Genomic DNA, 23,695 nt, shown 5'->3' on the forward strand with positions numbered 1-23,695 from the left:
AAATGATTTTGAACTTTTGAAATCGATCGATGATAGACGGTATTTTAACGTCATAATGGTCATTTGACACATTCAGGGTCGTTTGCGCCAAACGGGCCTGTCATATTCGTAATCAGCATCCTAAAAAACATAAGTACACAAATTTTCAGCTCGATTGGTGCCTGACCGTGTTCGGAAGTATATCCAAAAAAATAAACATATTGTACTTATGTTGCAAAACGACATAAGTATTTCTGTTTATTAAAGCTTACAGTAGTTTACAATTAAAAAAAGTTCATTGTATGGTTGTAATGAAACATGTAATAATTAATAGTCTTAAATGGAAAAATTACTGCTAATTAACGTTTCATTTTCTATAATTATTATGTTCAGATGGCTGTCTATATCTGATAGTATACAAAAATTTATGCATGCTTCATGTTAGAACAGAAATTGATACATGCATTTAAAAGAAAATTGATTTACCTAGAATGCTTCCTCGAAAACTTTTCACGAAAACCTTTGACATTTTTATGATTGGCTTCTTGCGCCTCTTCAGACAGCAAACCGATTGGCAAAAAGAAATGTTCCATTATTTCATGACCGTGCATGAGTATAATATGTAATGATGGTGGCATATGATACCACGCATAATTCTCAACATATATTTTTGCTGTCTCTAATGCATACTCCTTAAATGCTTTTACATTAATCTCTTCGCCAGACGATACTACAGCCAATATTACTTTAAAACGTCTCAGTAGTTCCAAGTTAAAACCTGCAATGTTGTATAAAATCTTGTTGATATTTCTCACTTGATTACGAAGCGCACCTGAGTATTTTTAACACCATGATATAAAATTAGCATATCACCTGTGACTTCTGCTACCACGTCTATATTGTTAAAAAATTTTCTTGCAGCGTTTCCGTCATTCGTATTTCCTGAGCCCTGAGTAGGTACGTCAAATAAAATTCCTAGTTTCTCTCTCAGACCATCTTGAATTTTTTTTTTGTTTTCCTGGAACTTTTCTTTGTTATTTTTTTTAACCTAAATTAATGATAAAGTAATGATGTTGAATGTTTTTTTTGAAGTTGTACTTAATAAATTTTATTTTTATAATCTAAGCCAGATTCTATTCCAGTCAAGTTGATTAGAGATAGGTAGTATATACTGATACCCACGCACACCAACATTCTTTCGTGCATTTTAAAATCATACTTTTTTTTAATCAATTTGATAAATTATGTTTAAACATTTTCAGGCAAACGATGCGACAAAACCGTTTCAAGCGCTAAGCTAAAGAACGATTTTAATTTTTGTATCGTCTTTCAGTAACCGTCAAAATGCATACGATAATAGTTTTCATACAAAAATATAATATACTTGAAATTTATAGTAATGGTTTAAACTGATCAGTCATCACATACTTACAGCCCAAACTCGCAGCTCCAGTCGATACGATATATGGAGGACCAATTCCATCATTCTTATATTTGCGTGTAGAATGGAAAAACCATATTTTAAAGCATTTTGATCTGCAGTTACTTCTGCCATTTTCTGAAGATTATTCAGATTGGATATCGTTTCTTTACAAACGAAACATCTCTGAGACGATGTTTCATTTAGCGCGTTGCAAACCTAATTATAAAGATTTCCAAGAATTAAAAAAATTAAATATAATATACACTTCTCGTTAATAAAGAAGGACAAAATTGGACGTCCATGAGAAGAGCGTAATGCAATTATAAATGTTGAAATTGAATCTGAAGACTAACCTTACCATCTATCATCGTTAGTATCATTTCTATCCCAACAGAAAATGAACCAACAGAGATATTCTGAAAATTACTTATTTGTAAGTTCATATTTTCCTCTGTCATTTTGCATAAATGATCTGTTTCTTTTTCATAGGTAATTTTGATTGGCCTACAAAACATTGTTGAAGATGACTTTGGATTTGTCCAATACACTGATTGGGTTTTCTTGTTAATCAGCTTTAGAGGTACCATGGATACACAGAAGATATTACTATTGACTTGTAATTCTGAAGTTGACTTTTGCCTGTAGCCGTGCATAGTGCTGCCATCAAATCCATACTTTATCAATAATATAAGTTCTTCTGGCTCATCTGCTTTGAGATCTAAATACTTCAATAACCTTTTAACAGTATGATCTACTAAATTTTGTAGAGGTACCTCACAGGAGAGGTCTGTTATAAGTAATTTCTCAGGGTAGGCTGTTTTTTTCTCAATTAATATCTATAAAATAGTAGAATCATTGATAAATTAAATTTGTTTTTGTTTTCATAATGAAATATTTATACAGCAGGTTCTTAATTATACATTATTTATTAAATGTTTTTTATTTTTTAGATTTTATGGTTTAACTGCAATTGTGAGAAAAATTACAATATTTATATGTTACACTGAGATCTCAGTCGTAATCTTGTTTGTTTTTATGTTTGTGAATAATAATTTTATTTTATTTTATTTTATTTTTATTTTTTTTTATAAAGAACAATATTTTTCTTTCCTACCATATCAACACAGTTAGCATACATGTAGCGATTTATTATAAATTTAATGAGAAAAACGAATTTCATGTCACAATTGAAACTCTATTCAATGTAAATAATATACAGTTTCTTAATTACACTAGTGAAACAGTCGAATAATTATCTTAAGCTCTTTGTTAACGTAGAAAAATAATTATCCTTATTAGACCATTTTCAAATTATTATATAATAGTTTATCAATACAAAAAGTTTGATTTCTTACTTGTTGAAAAATAATTTTAAATAGATGTCATATAATACTTATAGCGAATATGTAAATTGAAGTACTTGTGAGAGTTAGGAATGAAATGAAAAAAAGTGTATTATGTATATATAAATATATATACACACACACATATATATACCTTCTTGTAAGTTGGATATATATCATGACCAACGTGTAAGGCTGCCAACCTTATGAGTCGGTATGCACGTTTTGACAAATTTGCATCGATAATCAGCATTACAGCCTCCTCTGGTGTCAATGCTCGACTATTTGAATTGTTTACTACTTGACACATCTCTGTTGCTTTTTCGGAATCAAGTATTGTATCAAACAGCTTAGCTCCATTCTTATTACTAGACCTCTTTAGTTTTTTTTTAGTAAGTGCATAACATTCATCATCATCGACACTCTCATTTAAAGCCGATAATTTACGATAACGACTTGGTTCTGATGATTCCCCAAAAGTTGCAATTGGTCTGCCGACTGTGTTACCTATGTATGCAGAATGTTAGAGGTTAAGGAGAATAGAATGTTGCAGGAAGTTATCTCTTTTCCATTTATTTTGAAAAAAAACGGGGTGCGTCACATGTGACACACCGCAGAAGTAAGAACTTCGAAGATAGTTGAATATGTATGTGTGATATATTGATGTGATATACATATATTATTTGTTTGCAATCACATAAGACTATATTTTTTTATTAATAAATTCACAAATTTTGCTCCTTTTTTCGTTGGCTGGATACATTAAGAATTTTGTTTTTTGTTAAGCATACCTGATTTCGCATTGGAAGGTATCTCTGTAGAGGTATTTATATTCAGAGTCAGTTCTCCATCTGCCCACAATTTGTGATTCTTTATAAGATCCTCATAATTTTTCTTATTTTTTGACATAGACTGCATGTTTCTAGTTAAATTATTATAAAATTTCTTCCGCAACTCGTTATTAATTAGTTTTCTTATGGATTCACTTTCAACAATTTTCCACTTGTTTACAAGAAAATCTATAACCATACTTTTCTGTGTTTCCCATGACAAGCTCTTATTACTATTCAGTACATATATAATATCTTTTATTTTGACACTCAGGGCTTCCATTGTCACAAACAAGCGGCTCACAATATAACGTAGTAGCACTCGCGTTACAAGCATATGCTGATTTGGACTTCGGCATTTAATGAGATTGTACTAGCGTGGTGGCAGTTTATGTGTATGGTTGTAAGTAAAAAATTTTTTTTTATATTAATTTTTTTATGTATATGACCTCTTTTATGTGCATAAAAAAATTATAGAGAAAAAATTAATATCACTTTAACAATGGGCATGAAACAAATTAGTAGAGAAAAAATTTTTTTTACAGACAACCACCTACCAAAACTGCCACCACGCTAGTAGAATCTTAATAAATACCGAAGTCTAAAATCAGCATATGCTTGTAACGCGAGTGCTACTACGTGCTTCAAATCTATTATAGAACCTTATAGCTTATTTGTTAAATTAATAATTATATGTTATCCGTTTCATGAGGTAAAAGGATATTAAACAAAAATAAGGTTTTTTCATATAAATCTTATATTTAATAATGTTTCTTTCAGATCAAATTTAGTACTATATTTAGTAATATTTTTTTTTGAAACGAAAATGGTTTGAAACCAAGTAAAATGTCTTAATCAAAAAGTTTTTGAAGGTTAGTGACAACAGCGATATTCCCTATAAAATATACATATGTGTTACGATTCAGAAGTAAAAAAAAGAATTTTTGCGATGTGTGCTGAATTGGGACCTTGCATGAAAAATTCCATTGGGTCCGTCTTGTAGAGTTTTGAAAAATAATCGGCACGTATTTTTTCTTTTTTTTTTTAAATTAAAAACTACAAAAGATACAGCACCTTGAAGTTTTTCTATTTTTCATAGCTATAGATATACTCCCTGCATATGTGACGTCACAACGACATAGTGAAAAACATACATTTTGGTATTTTCACGATAACTTAAGTAAAAATGAAAATTTTTTCTTGAAACTTTCAGGAATACTTCGTTTTGATATTATGTTGACAAGATTTTATTTTGAGAAAATTTAATGTAACCGTTTCTGCGTTATTTGAGGTTATGTGAACGTTAGCTATTTTTTTCAAAACGCTGTATCTTGGAAAGTTTTTAACCGATTTTGATGTTTTGGGGTTCATTATTTTTGTACTTAATTGTAGAATATATATGTGTAATGTATGCTTTACAACGTTACGTATATATGGCGTTTTCTATAACTATTAAAATAGCATAACTTTCAAGGTACTATATCTTTTTCAATTTTTATTTTTAAGAAAAAAGAAAAAATACGTGTCGATTATTTTTCAAAGCACTACAAGACGGACCAAATGGAATTTTTCATGCAAGATCCCAATTGTTTTACTTTTAAAACAATCAAAGACAAAGCATAATTGCTTTATTTTAAAGTTTTTTGAGGTTAGGAAATATCAGTGATCAGCGCAATGAAAAGTAATAAATGTTTCTCATCATTCTATGAAAAATTCATGATGGTTAATTTTTTAAAGAATTTTTTGACGCATAATACTATCAAAAACTACGCAACACTACTTTATTTCGAAGATTTTTGAGGTTAGGAAGATTCAGCGATATGTTAGACTAAAGTAAAGTGTCGATTCATGTTTTGGTATAAGAAATACACATGATAATTATTTTTTAACGTTCAAAACGTTGAAAAACTACGCAAAACGACATTTTTCGAAGTTTTTTGAGGTTAGGAAAATTCAGCAATAAGGTAGACAAACAAAGAGTATTAATTCATGTTTTGGTATAAAAAATACGCATGATAATCATTTTTTAAGAATTTTTTAACGTTCAAAACGTTGAAAAACTACGCAAAACTACTTTTTTTCGAAGTTTATTGAGGTTAGGAAGAATTAGTGATGTGCTCGATCAAAAATAAGTATAAATTTGTAATCAGCGATGAAAAATACATATGATTAAGCCTTAATTTGGATTTTTGAAAGTCCAAAATTATTTTAAATCAAGTAAAACAGCTACCTTAGAGTGATTTTGACTAATTGCAGCTGCCATATTGGTCCGCCATTTTTAATTTTGGAAAAAAGCCAGACGGCAAAAGAAAGCCTCCTAACTAAGCTACAGTTTGCGCCCATAAAACATTTCTTACGACTTATAGAATTTTGGGCAGATCTTTGTTCCGTTTCACAAAGAACGTCTCATATATGTATGTAAGTGTGTGTGTGTCCATTATTACATACATATGTATATGTAGCCCGCTTAAGTCATAATTTGGGATGTTTTCATCGATATACAGAATGAAACTCATGTGTTTGGTCGTTTTTATACTTTTTCATTGTTTTATTACAATAAATAATGCGAATTGTTATAATTTGTTATATATATACCTTGATTACATATATATAATGATGGATGACACTTCGGAGGAAATCGGATCCTTGTAACCTATGATCTTACGAACAAAATAAGCCCAAATTCGTATTGATTGAGTGAAAAATCACAGGAAGCGCGAATTTTGATAATTTTTTCGGCTTCCTGAATCACTGTAGCCAGTTTTCTGCTGCCTCGCGTACCGTACCTAGCGTGATCCAGGTGCAACTCAACTTTGGTGTATTAAATATTAAGATACCGTCTGTTTACCATTACAGTTTGAAAATTTGTAAAGTAACAGTTGGCTATTCAGATAAAAAATATATCATGGTAGTTATGAATATGCCAACTAATTTTCTTCCAATATACGTAAATGTTAACAGTTAATAAATCCTTCTCCCAGTGTGCGAATTCGTGATCAGCGACCCCAAAAACACCCGTACACCAAATTTGGTGCGAATCGGTTGATTTTTGAAAATTTTGTCGGCCATCTTGGATCCGCCATTTTGAATTTGGCAAATCTAACTACAGATTCGTAATCAGCGACCCCAAAAACACCCGTACACCAAATTTGGTGCGAATCGGTTGATTTTTGAAAACTTTGTCGGCCATCTTGGATCCGCCATTTTGAATTTCGCAAATCCAACTACAGATTCGTAATCAGTGACCCCAAAAACCCCCGTACACTAAGTTTGGTACAAATTGGTTGATTTTAACAACGTTTTTATGTATACACAGTAATGTGACTATCGAAATTCGCTATATATATACATAAAAATCATACATATACAAAGTCGTCACAGGACGGAGGGAAACGGATTCTTGAAGGTTATGGCCTTAGGAGTAAAATAAGCCCAAAATTGATGAAATTGATTGAAAATTCGTGTGAAGCACGAATTTTGATAATTTTTTCAGCGTTTGGGACCACTGTGCCACGGCGAGTCACCCCGATCAGTGCTAAAAAGTCATCTCGTATCACAGCGTTGGCGTAAGCAATATCTCTACTTATCTCCAGCTCCATGTTTCAAGGACCACTCCTCGCCTATAAGGCCAGCGATTCCTAACTGGCGCATCAAATCCGCTAATCCCTACGTATAGCATTAGCACTGTTTCGCATTCATTCAGGCCCAAGACTTGTGAGCAAGAAAAAAAAACCCTGAAATTACTCTGAAGAAAAATTCTACAGAAAAACTCGTCCCAAAAAAAGCCGGGGTTGCGTAGGAACTTTTTCCGGTAACAACAGTTTTTGATAAATTCTGTTCTCACCGGGAATCGAATCTGCGATCCTTAGAACGACTTTGTATTAGTTACAAGCACGCTTAAAGTAACGGTACTAGTCTTGAAACGCTTTTTTCGATACACCTCAGTAATTTGAGTGTTAGGGAAAAGTTGCAATTATAAAACGTAAAATACTTGTATCTTACTAATATATAAAGCAAAGTCGTTAAAATGGTTGTAATCGCTAATCACGAAAACTTTTTAACCGATCTGGCTGCAATTTTGCGTATTGATTGTGGACACTTTCAAGATGGTTCAAGTATAGTTTTTATCTTGAAAAACTCAATAATAATAGCAACAACTAAGCTCAAAGTTTTGCAAAAATACGCTAGCTTTTCAAGTTACTTCAGTAGGATCTGCTAGGTGGCGTTGACTCAAAATTGAAGCAACCCGCAATAGAATTAAGCAAGGGTGAATGTAATGGACCGCAGCTTGTCAGAAATTTCTATAGTCGTCTACTAGCAATACATCAAGAATACAGTTGTTAGTCGAGCAGCTAGGTATCCCAGCTACCGACGACACTCTTCTTTATTGGGTAAGCGACGTACATCTAATTCCACCGTAAACCACCTAAATTGACGAGTGCCATCAATAAAAAAATTTTCTAAGCGATAACGTGTCCAGCGGAATATCAGGAAAGGTGTCTGTGCCTAGCCAGAGCGCAATGTGCTTTAACACTTCAGAGTTTTGTGGCCGTTCAACCAGCCGGACTAGTACCGTCAAAGAATTTTTTACTACAAATGCAAGCCAGGGAAGACAGTCCTGAGGAGTACGGGCAGCCACAACGGCATACTCACAGAGAGGATATTCTCCAGACCCACTTTTCTGACTAACGATGAGCGGTTGATTATCTGGGGAACGACCCGAGGACAAGATATTTTTTGGTTATCCTCTGTGGTATTGATTTATTTTCTAGTTGGTTCCTGATTTTGTTCAGATACAAATGTAGGTTTTAATAAAGCAGGCAAGGAATATTCTTTATCTTTTATCAAGCTCTCTTAACAACAATCTGATGCAACAAAATCAATTTCTGATTTATCCAAACTGTATTTGACTAGTCACTGTGCATTTGACTCAGAGACTGAACACTCAGCAATCTCAGCTGCATCTGGCATGCGTGATCCAGGATTCATACTTGTATTTTAAACGAGTTATATTTCGTTTGCTGTATCTTGATCAATATGAAAATTCAAATTAAAAAAAAAGATAACCTTGGAATAGGTTTGTAGTTTAAATTTGTGAATGATATTACATTCTCATGATCTAGTAAAATGTCTCCAATAGTTATGTTATTTCCTATACCATTTTTTATACTACTACAGCATAAATTATAAGAATCCACATAAAAAATTTATAAGATTCAACTAAGATTCACACACACATGTGCGTGTATGTAAATTTTTATATGATTATTTTTGTAACCTTTATCGTAAAAAAAATCTAATTTCATTTTTTATAAAAATTTAATAAATAATTATAACTAATAACTTCTAAACTAAAAATAATAAAAGCACATTTTAAATTTTCAATAAAAATAAAATTATAAGTATAAAAAATGATAGTATAAATATTAATACAAAATATAAAAGTTTTAAGAAATAGTATGTGCTAATTATAAAAACTAAATACCCATTGGACTTGCTTCATTGCTACCTGTTTTAATTTTCAATTAATGCTCCAATAAAGCTTTATATTCAAGTTCACCAGTCCAAGCTCCAATAGTTTAAGCGTTTTCGAATTTAATCAGAACATTGCCAGGCAAAGTCTTTTCGAGCTGAGATACGGAATCTGCACGGTTGTCATTGGATTCTTTATTCGATATTTTCGAATTTTCTTGAGTTATTTTATTTAACCTGTTGTTTCTCTTCTTATCGAATGAATTGTAATCAATGATATCTAAATTAAATGGCATCAAGCCACAAGCTTTGAAACCACAAACTATAATTTTACTTTCATTTTTAAGGGTAGGACATAAGTTGTGAAAAAGCTATTCTAAATGATTCTCTTGGCAGTTTTGTTACATTGTTCTCTCTTTTCCGAGTTTTAAGAACGTTTTTCCATACTCTTTTCAAATTATAGAAAAATGCCACATCACGCGGTTATAAGATGTGCGTGGAAATAGGTAACAAACTTATAAGTTTAATTCTATTATTTCGGCACAACTGCACTAAAGAAACTGTAAAATGTGATGAGTGTCCATAAGCAATTAAAATAAAGGGAGGCTCTATGGTTTTTTCTGTAAGCCATTTGTCAAATACATTGATTACATATTCGTAAACAGATTCCTTGGTAATTCATCGATTTTTAGTCATACCTAGACTTAAGCCAAAAGGTACACTTTGATTATATTAATTGGTATACTTTACTTATAATGATATAAAATCATAGGAGGAGCTCTAGATATATTAGCACCATAGGTAAATAAAACAGTCAAATTTTCTTTTTCATTTCCTTCTACAACTTTGTACACTGTGGATGCTCCTTTTTGAGCAACAACTTTCTCCATCTTAGAATTAAATAATATACTGGTTTCATCATAGTCATAGACACGCAATAAATTAAGATGCAAGAGCTTCTTTTCTTGTCAAAACTTTTTAACATCACTAAACCAACATTTCAAATTTTCATCTGTCAAGTTTGCTCTCACGGCTGTTAAAGTTTGAGCGTTTCAAATCGTCGAGTTATGATAGCGTTTTATAAAAGACTCATATCAATGACGACCAAGTTTTCCATCGATGAACGGAGTCTCTACTTTTTTTGTAATACGTAGTACTGTATATTATTTAATAATTTAGGCTTTGTTACTGGATCACCTGTTTTGCCGCGATGCAGAATTCAATATACAATTCTAGCTTCAACATTACTTAAAATTGGTGTGGAACCAAACTTTGTCTGAAAACTATTAACACTTTTCATAGCTCTAAAGATTGATGTTACAGGAACACTTGATAAAGAACTTGCAGTTCTGAATGACTTCGAACTTCTATAGGCACGTTATGCGTAAGGGTAAATAAACGATTTCGGATAGGTGGCCTTGAAAAAAAGTGAGATGCAAGTGGATTTTGCTTTATTCCTCCCTTTGCTTTGTCCCCCATGACGTACTTCTGATTTTCTCTATACCACACAACGCCACGCCATCACACATTTTGAATTTTACTGAGAGAAAAAAAAAAAAAAAAGTAGTATCCGAAGAGATTTGAGCCCTCAATCATGTGCTCACTAGTCAAGGCCCTTACTCACTCTGCTATGAGCAGTCCCGACATATAAATTCGATTTCTGCATGTTATCGTGTGGTTTATAACTAATTTTTATTTTTAATGTCAATTGGTATTTACTGTATATTCATTGATTTGTTTTAATTATGAATTAAATTAATAAATAAACTATAATAAACTAACTTAAATTATTTATATATATATATATATATATATATATATATACACATATATATGTATTCATATAATTAACTAACTTTTTTAGTTAAATGTTTTTTACACCTTACACAAATTAGTGAACTTTAACAGAGCAGCTTTCCTATGTATTAACAAATGTTTGTTCCTATATACTTAATTTATTACTTTGTTAATTTTTTCATTCCTGATTGAAGTGATTTTTTGACCCAAAGACGTTCTTCACGTAGTTAGAGGGGAACAGTTTAGAAAAGTGAGAGGAACGCTAATGTGTGCAGTAAAGCTAGCAATTGTTTTTCTTATGTGGATGTACTTACATACATGCTTTTACGCATACTTGATTCCCTCTTTATAAATTTATTAAAGAACCAACTTGTGGATCTTTTTGCAAATTTGATAGGTTTATCTAAAAGTATTCTTTTGTACCCAAAAAATTAGGAGATTTCTACAGATTATATGAACGCCATTTTAAGTGATTTTTTTTATAAGGTTACATGTTAAATTTCGATTTTTTTAAATTAAACATGTATAAAATAATGGTACAGTCAAATGAGCTGCAATTTATGTGGGTATTTTTTTATTGCTGTTTTAAAAGGCAATATATTCATTGCATTAGCATAATCATAAAATAAAATTTTTATTTTAATTATTTTTCATCGTCAACCATCAAATTCTGACATTTTTAAAGCAATACTTTGATACTATTGCAAGAAAATTTTCGGTTTTATTAAAGTTAACAACTTGTTGGGATCTTCATGAACAATAAAGTACTGGGTATAATCATGCTAGATCGGTCGAAGTCCGACGGAGTTAGGTCTGATGGATTTGGCATATATGTGGTAGCACATCATATGTAAGTAGTTGTAGCACTTTTTTAGACTATTTTGTTGTGTACATATAAATTTTCGTGGTAAACACATATAGTAAGTTAAACTTGTGGTTACTTACAAAAGTATGGTTACGTTAACAGTGCATTTTGTGTTTGAAACAAAAAAGTATTAGTGACAAAATCGACTACCCACTAGTTAATGAAGGCAAAAAAACTGTAAGATTCAAGTCTATGGAGATTTTATTTTTAACTTCTCCATTTTTATTGTGCACATGAATATGGCACTAGCTTTAAGTGACATAAGTAGGATGCTCATTATTACACTTACAATACGAAAGAAGTTCACAGACAGCGGGGTTTTATGTTAAATAAATAACACTTAAAACATAATGTTAGTTTTGTCTGAGCAATGTGTCATTTGATCATAACGCTAATATCTTGAGACTCACTAAATATTTGTTTGTTTTTAAACCTTTTCTGCTTTCATGACCTGAGACTCGACTTTAAACAATAGAAAATCTGTATTTAACAAAATTCTGTACAAAGATATTGGACCAAGAGTTCGCTACGAGGAAACACGACTCTCAGAATTTAATGTTAAGGAACTAAGCTCGAGACGACGATGAAGCGAGTCGTTCGAGTTGGCCTCAGTTGTGGTATAGCAAACAAGTTAACTATGAAAGGACCCAGCTCGAGACGACGACGAAGATAGTCGCTCAAATTGGCCTTGGATGATAACGCCAACAAGTTAACTATAAAAGGGTTCAGCTCGAGACGATGATGAAACAAGTCGTTCTAGCTGGCCTCAAAGAAGCAGGCTGATCAAATTACCTCTTTTCTTTTGTCAATAAAATCACCTCTTCTCGAAGAGGTCGTTCGCTATATCATACACACGACAATTTAGCGGCGTTGAGAAGGCTGCCCTGACCATGACACCATGCGTTGCATGCTCAGCCAGAAAAAGTGTTGTAGCGACTTTGACTATCAGGATCGACTACGCGGGAGCAACTTGTTACTTCAAAGGTCCGCGAACAAGAAGAAGGAGCTTAGCTGAACGTGCTAGCTCGCCAGCGAGAATAGTCGGCACTTGAAGCCGGAGAGGAAGCACCCACACTTGCTGGAATAAGTGTTTCTAAACATTTGAGTTAGCAACCAAGTATGTGTGCCCCCACTACACCAGGCTCCCATTTCCCTATATGCCAACGTTAAAGGGCGCGTTATGTCGATCACGGCAGCCTTCTTTTACAATATTCACTTTTAAGTGAACACTCACTTTATTACACAAAAAATACGTATAGATTACAAAATAATATTTAAAAAATAGATTATAATGTAAATATCATTAAATCGGATGAACATTTGTACACATTCACATTTTATAGGAGAAAGAACACTCGTCAACTGAAAATAGAAATGTATAACATGAAATGTGTCAATAACGGTAAAAAAAGCAACAAAAGTGGACAACAGTTTCAGCCTTTTACTGTACAAATTGAAAGCTGCTTATTAAAGCTTACTAGCTGGCTATTTTTTTTCTGTTCTAAGTGTTTTTGGTGAAGGAAATAAATAACACATCAGAAAATTGTATACAACTCCTCTTGTTATAATTATGTACAAAGAAAAAAATTATAAAATTAGAAAAATCAAAACTATGATGATAATTTTTACCATGTAATGTAATCACACAATCCTAGTTTTTAAAGGATTCTAAATTTATTGTGTAGTGTACGTTGTGTAGTACTATATTTAAGTTCATAACATATACTAATTTTACCACTACCATTTGTCAATTTATCGAATCAGATAAAAATTTCCTGCAATTTAATAAAACTTTGAAGTGTACGGAAAACTTTGTTGAGAGTAACACGTAGAATTGAAAAAAGATACATTAGAATGCCAAGTAGGGCTTGTTGAAAAATGGTCAAGTATACGCAGTATCTTGCCTTTAGACAAAAAACGAAGCACTAGATAACGGGTGCTGGTCCTCAAAACCACCAAGTCTTTTTCAAGAATCGAGAGGATTAGAACGTCTAGCAACTGATGGCGAGCTTACTCGCTAATGCTGTGAGATACAATTATCTCCCAGGTAGCTCGGCGCTGAAGCAATGCTAACGCGGTTCTGATGTGCAACGAAAGCTTCGAGCACGGGAGGGGGAGGGGTTTGTGGTTACGAGTGGTATAAAAAAAAAGAAATCTACTGAGTCCCACACTACTGTAGTCCTTGCCCAGTGCATCAAGGCATGTCTCCCTCTCAATAAAAAAAAAAAAAAAGAAAAGAAAAAGCAAGCATCACGAACAAATCTCCCTATCTTAAATCATCAAAACGACTGAGTCTGCAAAAAAAAGGTGCTTTAGTCATCAATGTCTTCGACTTGACACCAAGAGATGTTAGGAAAGATCTCTGCAACTATCTCTAAAGCTTCGGACTTAGTGATTTTTCTCCCGATCAGTCTCGGGCTTTAACAGCAGGCCAGAGAACATAACCCTGACGTATCGAGGCAGTCACAATTGCTGTAAACTTCAGTCAAGAAAGAGTTTACTTGAGTAGCTCACCGGTCTTTTTTAGGGCCATCGGACGTCGAACTACCTTGCCAACAAATATGTTTGAACTTAAAAAAGTTGACAGAAAACAGCCTTTAGGGGTCACAAAAGTTTTAACCATGCCAAAAGTCGCAAGAGGGCAAATTGAAAGAAGAACTTCAAATGCATCTAATGAGCACAATTTTAGACGTCAAGAAACTGACGTAAAAAATTTATCAAGATTGAAACAGCAGCGTTAAAATCGATAAATAAAGAATCCATTGCGTGAGAAATCAGGTTTTCATTGTACAATTGCAGTAATCTCTTAAATATTTAAGATTTTTAAATAAGTAGAAAATCCATTTGTATTTTTGTGGCGATAAAAAATGTATAGATTAAGCTCTAGGACTTGAGTGCTCTGGTAATAAAGTTGTGAGATATGAGAATAAAATTTTTTGTTTATTATATATTTTTTGGGAGATTTAAGTCTTAACAGCCTTCAAAAATATCCCTTTTCGTCAATTACACGGGAAAAACTGCAAATCAATGGCTCTTTATGGCCAACGATTATTTTATGGCATAAGAAGAAAGAAGGAACGCACGGTACTTTTCAGCATAATTATATTTATTTTGTATTTTTACAGCTTATTATTTGACCAAATAATCTGTACAGATTTCGAACAAATATGTTTTCATAAGAAGATTTTGGTGCTGAGAAGTGTCAGGAATAGATGTAAAATTTCTAACTAAAAATGTTTCACATCACATGTCAACACACTACGGTGTTTTATTTATTAAGTCTCGGGCGAAGCCAAGACGGGGGGGCCACTAGTATTTTATAAAATACAGTGCTCCCTTACAGCTACATATAGAAGGTTATACGACCGTGATCTACCGTCTTCCCATGCATGATAGAACTTAAGTAATACGTGACAGGACGTTTTGGCATTGGTTTTTTTTCTGAATAGATTATCCATGAACAGAACAGGTGCGAAATACATTTCCCCCCTTTCTAGTTCAAAAGTATCAAATCGCCCGAGTAAGACGTTATCTACTGTAATTTGTGATGTATATACATATAAAAAAATTCCTTTTTTCTCAAAAGGGGCCCCATTTATGTTTTTGCTTCTTGCCCCTAAAATTGATGTGGGTGGCCTGGACTTCGTTACATTGAAAGGTCCGCCAAACAATTCATAGGGATTTCCCAGAGATTCGTTAAATCATAAATTTCTGAAAGATACTTTCAAAGTGCAGCTGCAAAACGAAGACAAAGTTGATCGAGAATGGTAAATTGGTGTGAGGACTATTTTGTTTTCCACGTTGTTTGTTCCGATCGATAGTGAACTGAGTAAAAAGTCTAATAATGAAAGTAGTTCTTAGAATATTAAAAATTATTTTGTTTAGAAAGAGTTCAAAAGTAATCTTTTATTTGCATCAGGTAAGGTTAATGTCCCTATTCGTGGAACATGTCCCTATTCATGGAATATGAAAATTAATGTATTCGTTATACAACTAACTTGATAAAAAAAATTGTGGTAGTTGTATATCTTGTGTATCTTTATGAATTCACAAGAAAAATTTCATTTTACATACAATAAATAACCAATTTTTAAAATAATTCCATAAATAGGGACAAAGTCGTACATAACCTACCTTTTGAACTGTACGTATTATGGCACCAAACTTCAACGAGGAATTTATATACTTCTAGTAAACAAATAAGCAATATAATTTTTTTTACTTAATAAAATAGGGTTATACAAGTGAAAAAGCTTTAATTGTCTTAAAATATTGTACTAAATTTACGTTTTTTGAAAAGTTTCATAAATAGGAACATAATATGAAACACTAGGTAAAACGTTTTATAATTTTGTACATTTTGGTCTTATAATCTTTTTATGAAATGAAGTATTTTAACAATAAAAAACCATATTTAAAAATTAGAATAATAATGCAAAATCTATAGCGCACCAGCTGATATCAAAATTTCTACTGTTAAAGCTCACAATTAAGAAAAAAAAATTGAAGAAGTAAGTGTGATGAAATTTATGGTCATAACAGGGACATTTACCTTATAGACAAAGTTTCAGAACAAAACATTAGAATTGAGAAAGAGAAGTGGATAAAAATTTTACATAGTGTGATAAACGATGTACTTTTTTTATCTGAAAATAATTTACCTCTTAGGGGGTAAGAATCTAACATCAAACACGAAAATTGTGGTTTATTTTTATCAACTGTAAAATTTATTAGTAAATATAGCCCTCATTTAAAAATCCACTCAGAATATGTATTAGGAAGTCGACAAAATGAAAAAAGTTAATTATTATATGTCTTGGAAAAACCAAAATGAGTACTTAGAAGTGTGCGCTAATAAAGTTGAAAAACGATTTTGTATGAAACTAAAAAGGCTCATTATTATAGTACAGTAGTTAACGGGATCCTGGATGTATCGCATACTGATCGGATTATTATAGCTGTTCAGTACGTTCTTAAAAATAACAATAAATAGCAAATCTACGAAAAATTCCTGGAGTTGATCGATTGTGAAAAAAACGAAAGAAGATATCTTCATGTTTATGCTGGAAACTCTTGAAAAAATCAAAATAATTTTTTAATCCTTCGAGGTCAAAGTCATGATAATGCATCTAACATGACATTCTACAAGAAACAGTGCTCAAATCAGAGCTGTAGAACCATTAGTAAAAAACTCTCAATTGATTGAGGATTCTCTTAACAAAATTAAGGAATTAAATTTGTTATCTGACGATCAAGCTGAAGTGTCCGGATTAATAGATCATTTTTCATCATTTGAAATTTTTTCATTAAATGAAATGTGGCACAACATTTTAATTAATTAATGATCGTAATAAAATCATTCAAGATTCTAGGATTACTTTACAAGAAGCCAGTGATTAAATAAAAAGTTTATTAAAAGACATCCTAATCATCCATGATTCTCGGAATACAATCTTTCATAAATTCAAATCTAAAGCAACAAGTATGGATATCCTTATCGAATTAAAAAAAATTTAGAAAAAGACGACAAAAAAAGTTTTATGACGAGGTATCGTCCAATGTTTAATTTACTGAAGTAGAAGTTTAAATTAAGTTAAATTAGGACGTTTTGTAACTGTAATTAACAGCCTCGTATCTGATTTGAGTATAATGATAAGCACGAGTGATTCCATATCTTGTTTTTTTTTCATCTTCTTAGTTTATCTAATTTTCTTGAATTATCAGAGGAAAAGTAATCCAAATTATTGCAACCTTGAATAGATCGCTATCCTTAAGATATACAAAGAGAAATTTTTACTAATGAATTTAAACTTATATACAAGATATAAAATATATTTACAGTTGATAAACTAAGAACAACTTTTTCAGCACTTGAATTCCCAATTTGATAAATGAAGAAGATTTCCAAACAGTACAACCTTAAGTATGTATTTGCTTACGTCTCTTTATTATGATACCCAGCAATGTTGCAACTGGTAAACGAGGCTTCAGCAAATTGAAAATCATAAAAAAATTTATCCAAGGTTATGTATAGGTCCATTACGTTTAAATGACTGTATGATTTTATCGATAGAAAAAGAATGAGCAAAAAAATATATCATGATGATGTTATTGATGATTTTTTGGAAATGAAAGCAAGAAAAATAAAATTTTGTTTAAGTTAATATAACCATAAACTTTTTGTGGTTTTTCCTCAAATTTGTCAGGATATTTAGAAAATTATCCTTTATTTTAAAGTTTACTGTAAATTTGTGTATACTTTTGTCTCAAATAGCTCAAAAGGTTCTAAATTTTTTTTTTATTATCTATTTTGGGGACTCCCCCTGATCTTGTGCCTAGGACAAAACGTCCCAGTCCCCCCCCCTCCCTTGTGGCGGGCCTGGAAGATTCGCTATTTTTCTTTCATTTTTAAACTGATGTCAATGTAGTTGATTACTAAGACTTCAGACTTTAGTCTCTTGTAATAATTGTTTTTTGAAAGCTAAATAATAAAATTACTTTAATTAAAACTATGATAAAAATTTGTTCTATTTCATGTATTTATTAGATTCTTACTTTTACAGTCTTCATGTTGAGTAATGCAATTCTATGCCGTTCCTTTTCTAGTACTTACTTTCTTTAAGGGCCATTACTACAAACGTGCTTGGTACTGAAACAACGCCGTTCTAGGGGTCAAGGATTCAAATTACGGTGAATGCAAATGTTTTGAAGAAGCTGTTTTCAACAGCAAAGAGTCCTCTAAGACTTCTGGCTATTTTGGGGAAAATTTTTCCAGCCCAAACTTTCTTTAGCGTGGTTTCAGGGTTTATTTCTTGCACAAGTTTTTGGGCCTGGAAGAACGGGAAACTGATACCTCAGGATAGTTTCTTGGCCATACAGTTATTAAAACTTTGATATTGAGTTTTATTAATAGTCATAACAAAAGCTAAAACTAAACAAAATTAAGTTTTATCTATATATTAATATCTAACCTTGTTCTCCTAATCATAATTTAGAACACTATACAGCAATCTTAAAAGTTGGTTGAGTAGCAAGCACCCCATCGTCATAATATAGCTGTTTTTATTATTTTTGAGGTAATTACGCTACCACCTAAGAGAGCTGTTCTCCCAAGTAAGGGAGCGTAACGGTGCCAAGTCGCAAGAGCAATACAATTCAGGGGGATGGAAAAAACGATATATTTTGTAGCTAATTTGTAGCTTTCAGATGTATATCACAGATCTAGTCTAGAAAGCACCCTTGCGATAATAGGGGGTGTCACTGAACTCTGAGATCAGCCAAATTTTGCCAGTGCAGTATCGAGCAATCTAGATCGGTCTATAATTAGTAGCTAATTTGTAGTAAATTTGTAGTGCGAGAATTGATTTTGTAGGGCCTAAATAACGCCCCATACGCTCGGATGTGCCAACTCGATATCAAGCTACCACATCTTACCGCGATGCGGGGCATTCAGGGGGATGGAAAAAACGATATATTTTGTAGCTAATTTGTAGCTTTCAGATGTGTATCACAGATCTAGTCTAGAAAGCACCCTTGCGATAATAGGGGATGTCACTGAACTCTGAGATCGGCAAAATTTTGCCAGTGCAGTATCGAGCGATCTAGATCGGTAGCTGATTTGTAGTGAATTCGTTTAGCAAGAGTTAATTCAAATCAAGTTGGCTTGAAAATACTAGTTTTTTTATTTACATTCGTATACGTGTATCTTTACTAACGACTAGAACAAACAATAAATTTGCAGGTGAACAGATTGGACTATGCACATATTGTTTTAAAATGTGTTCTTAAAGAAAAACAAATTAGTTGATTTACACAGAATAGAGCTCAAAGATTACTACTTAAGACGTTTACTGCGTCCTGAGTAAGAAAAATAGAGTTCGCACCTGGTGCACATCAAATCGGGGAAACCACAAGGGGTGAGTGGTGTTTAATTCTATGGGAGCCAATTTAACACGCCATGCTTTTGTATACCTATCTATATTTTATTTAGCATATTTAAGCTACTACTTTAGAGCCCTCTAAGAGTACTTCCTTGTTGTTAAGAAAGCTGATCAGGAGCGGCCAGTAGAAGTGCATTCTATTTCTCTCTAGCCAAGTCCTGATTGGTCTAGCTAACGGAACAGTAGTTTAATAAGAAAGCGATTTGTATACAGTTAGATTAGCACAGTAAATTTTTTTCTAATTATATAAATAAACAAATACTTAAATTCGAAATTCAGAACAAAATTGGATCTCTAATTAAAAACTTATGAATAAAGGACAAGGGTACTCTCTAAATATCATCCAGTGAAATTACACCGAAATGAGGTAGTGAAAATCATTCCACTAGAGTTCAGTGAAATTTCACTGATTCAAGTAGTGAAATATTCACTATTTCAATTCAGTAGAATTTTCACCGATGACTTACTGAATGAACAGTGTAAATTTTCACTGAATTAACAGTGAGAAATCCATGAATCTTTTCCTTAAAATAATATTGAAAATTCAATAGTAATTACACACAATATTTAAAAAAAATGTATTTCAGAATACTATATTCGAATATGAATGAATAATAATTTATATTGTATAACATATTGTTGAATAATTGAAACATAGTAATCAATACAAATTTACTTACAAATATGATTTATAATAGAAAAGTACTTCTCAAAGTTTTGGCACACCAGGTAATTGAGCCCCCAACTTGCGGCACTCTAGTCAGATGTCTCACCACTTTGGCCATAAGACTAGGGTCTCAAAAATACAAAAAACGTATACTTACCGTGCCAGAACGAATTTAAATACAAGGTCTGATGAATCCAATCAATTAAGACAACATAACTTTTTAAAATGATTTTTGTGGTTAAATTCATCTACTGTTAATATACACATGTCTCCTGTAATACATGTTATCCTGCAAGCCTCGTGTAAACTTATAATTTTAAACTCACTGCTTAAATCAGTAACGTTTCCACTAGTTTTTCAGTGGGATGAATAAGGCCTTAAAAGATCAGTGGATTTTTCACTAATTCTTCAGTGAAATTTTTTCAACTGGATCAAATAGTGAAACTGTCACTGGATAATATTTACAGAGTAAGCTAATAAATATATCTAACTATTTAACTTGTTTGATCGTTTCCTTATCTATTAAGTGCAGTATCTAATATTAGTAATTTTTGATTCAGCGATCCCCGGATCAGGCCAGCGTGTACATGGAATTTTTTTTTTTTCTCAATAATGAATTAGGATCATTTGCGGATTATTAAAGGTATTTTAAATTGTAATTTAAATGCAACATTTATATTCGTAATGAAATTTTCGACTTTTTTAATAGTTTAATATTTTATACATACTTTATGATTATATTACTATACTTTAAAGTTTTATTTATTCACACGGCAATGAAACAGATGTGCTTTAATTAGCTGGAAATTTGTATAAGGAAGGGTGGTGAGGATGACCAAGAAAAACAATGATACGAGACGATGTATCAAATAACCATCAGTAAATTAGCTTAAAAAATATTTAGTATCAGTTGCTGTATGTGAATATCTGAACAAGTATTACCGAATTACTTTATGATATAAAAGATTAACTATGATATATAGCAATAAAGAGGATCTAACCCAATAAAAAAAAAAACTTATCTATATGTACGATTTACATAGATATACTTTTACGCGGATGTAGAGTCATGAAACAAAATTGATTTCGATCCATATGGATTTTTTTTATTGGGAACATTGCTTGTTATGCAAGATGATGTTAAAAACTACAGATTCATCGCGTCATAAATATTTTAATTGTTGGGCAGTTAAGAGATTTATTCGAGAACTTTGAATGAAGCGCTCACGGCATTTTAGTAGTATTGAAATGTATATATATATATGCCAGTAACTGTCCTGAGCAGCTTTAAGTTGTCTTCTTAAATAAAATTAAAGGCAAAAACAAAGGCCTTATAACAGAAAGAGAGAAAATAGTGCGACGTGGCAGAAAAAGTATGAACAATTTTTTTTTGATTTGCTCGAATACTTAGATTCGGATTGTACACTAAGTCCCTTTTTTGTTTTAAGGCCTTTAATTACAGTTTTCTTTATTCCAAAATTCGATTTATTTTTGACAGCGCACAAACCTCAATATCAGGAAATTTCTTTCTGGCAGGTTTTTTAACACGAAAGTAATGAGGAAAATAGTAGAAATCAAGGCTTTCCATAAAAAAATTTTATATAATAGTCGATTATACAATGTCGATCCTCCAGATGAAGACTATGCCGTTTCGTCGTCCCAGGCAAAGACTATGCTCTTTTTCGTAGTCTAGACGAAAACTATGCTCTTTTTGGTCCCAGACGGACGAATACTATGCCTTTTTCTCGAGCCCTGACGGAAACTAAGCCCATTTTTCTAGTTTATACGAAAACTATACCCTTTGATTGGTCCTGGACGAAAACTATGCCTTTTTTTTCGAATCCAGGCGACAACTATGCCATTTTCTCGTGTTCTGACGAAATTTATAGTCTTTTTTTTATCTTGGACGATAATTATATTTTTTTTTCTTGGTATGAATTATTTTTTCTGTTCCAAAACGATTACTCAAATATTTTGCGATCATTTAAAGTATTCCAATTACAAACCTAAATGCAAGGTGAGCTTAGCTACTAACAGCTATTTTATTATGGTAACTCTTCGTGAATCATGCTAGTATTCGTTCAAACTCCGAAAAAAAGGCGTAGTCTTCGTCCAAACTATAGAGTAAAAGGCATAGTTTTTGTCTAGGCCTAGTAAAAAGGCATCGTCTTCGTCCAGGCTTCGAAGCAGGGCACAATCTTCGTCTGGGGCGTCAATATCTTACTAATATATTAAGCAGAAGCGCTAAAACCGTTGTAATCGCTAACCGCGAAAACTACTGAACCGATTTTGTTGAAATTTTGCACACTGATTCATGATACTTCCTAGATGGTTTTAGTATAGTTTTTATCTTAACAAATTTAATAACATTAGCAATAAATGAGCTCAAAGTTTTGCAAAATTATGCCAGCTTTTCACTTTAGTTCAGTAAAATCTGCTAGGTTGCGTCGACATGAAATCGAAGCTACCTGCAACATAATTAAATAAGTGTGGTTATAATACGCTGGAGCGTCTCCATAGTGTTGTAGTCGAGCTTCGGCAACTCAACGAACTGTATTAAGAATGCTGATAATAGTATTGTAGCTGGGTATCCCGGTTACGGACGACACTCTTCTCTAAGGGGGAAGGGACTTAAGTGTCCATTCACCCTGAATCTCGACGAGTGCGATCAAAAAAAAAAAAATTAATTCCAACCGATGCCGTCTCTGCCACAATACCAGGTGATAAATCTAGCCAGAGCACAATCTGCTCCAACTCATCAGAGTTGTGAGGGAGTTCCACCATCCCACTTGGTGCAGTTAGAGAATTTGTGGCTACAAATGTAAGCAAGGTAAGAAAACAGCTCTGAGCTCTGAGGGGCATGGGCAGCCACAACGGCTACCTTCTTGGTCGTCGCGTCCCCAATGCGCTTACCCACATGTTCCCGTCTAACGATGAGCGGTTGTTTATTTGGGGAACGACCCGAGACGAGATATTCTTTGGTCAGCAGCGTATCTCCCTCTATCACAGTCTCCGTATATCGAGACTCCTAGGGTAAGAATCAAGCAACCGTAGCCAGCTCTTCATCATCAGGAATAAGAATAGCCTGGAAGTTTCACCACTGGCGCTTTTTAGGGCCATTGTAAGTATTTACGTTTCCTACTTAACCATCAATTTAATTGGTTCTTTTTAGCATCCACCTAAGTGTAAACTACCTTGCCAACAAATACATTTTTATTACCATTTCTGGAAGCGATTCGTCGACTAAAAGACTATATTAACTAAAGACGGGCACTATTAAACCAAGTCAGCCATTCACTAGCAGACGTCACCTGCGGAGTTGTTCTTCGCAAGGCTGAAAAACCCGGTGACCGACAACACTATATTACCCTCTCGACTC

General features: G+C 32.7%; 2 protein-coding genes across 4 annotated transcripts in view; both read right to left on the reverse strand.

Moving 5' to 3' along the window:
• Positions 1-23,695, reverse strand: part of Dhc64C (dynein heavy chain, cytoplasmic) — an 897,235-nt gene that overhangs the window by 719,093 nt on the left and 154,447 nt on the right. The gene's annotated exons all lie outside the window — the stretch shown is intronic.
• Positions 462-7,174, reverse strand: LOC149375150 (uncharacterized). Its single transcript, XM_089590079.1, has 4 exons — positions 7,082-7,174; positions 1,412-1,618; positions 853-1,027; positions 462-757 (listed from the first exon to the last, which is right to left on the reverse strand). Exons 1-4 carry the CDS (start codon positions 7,172-7,174, stop codon positions 462-464), a joined length of 771 nt encoding a protein of 256 aa, XP_089446205.1.

The sequence above is a fragment of the Copidosoma floridanum genome, unplaced genomic scaffold (genome assembly GCF_036245765.1).
Source record: "Copidosoma floridanum isolate Cflo_tuat_1 unplaced genomic scaffold, Cflo_Japanese_pri ptg000011l, whole genome shotgun sequence".
In the NCBI taxonomy this organism is placed as follows: Eukaryota; Metazoa; Arthropoda; class Insecta; order Hymenoptera; family Encyrtidae; genus Copidosoma; species Copidosoma floridanum.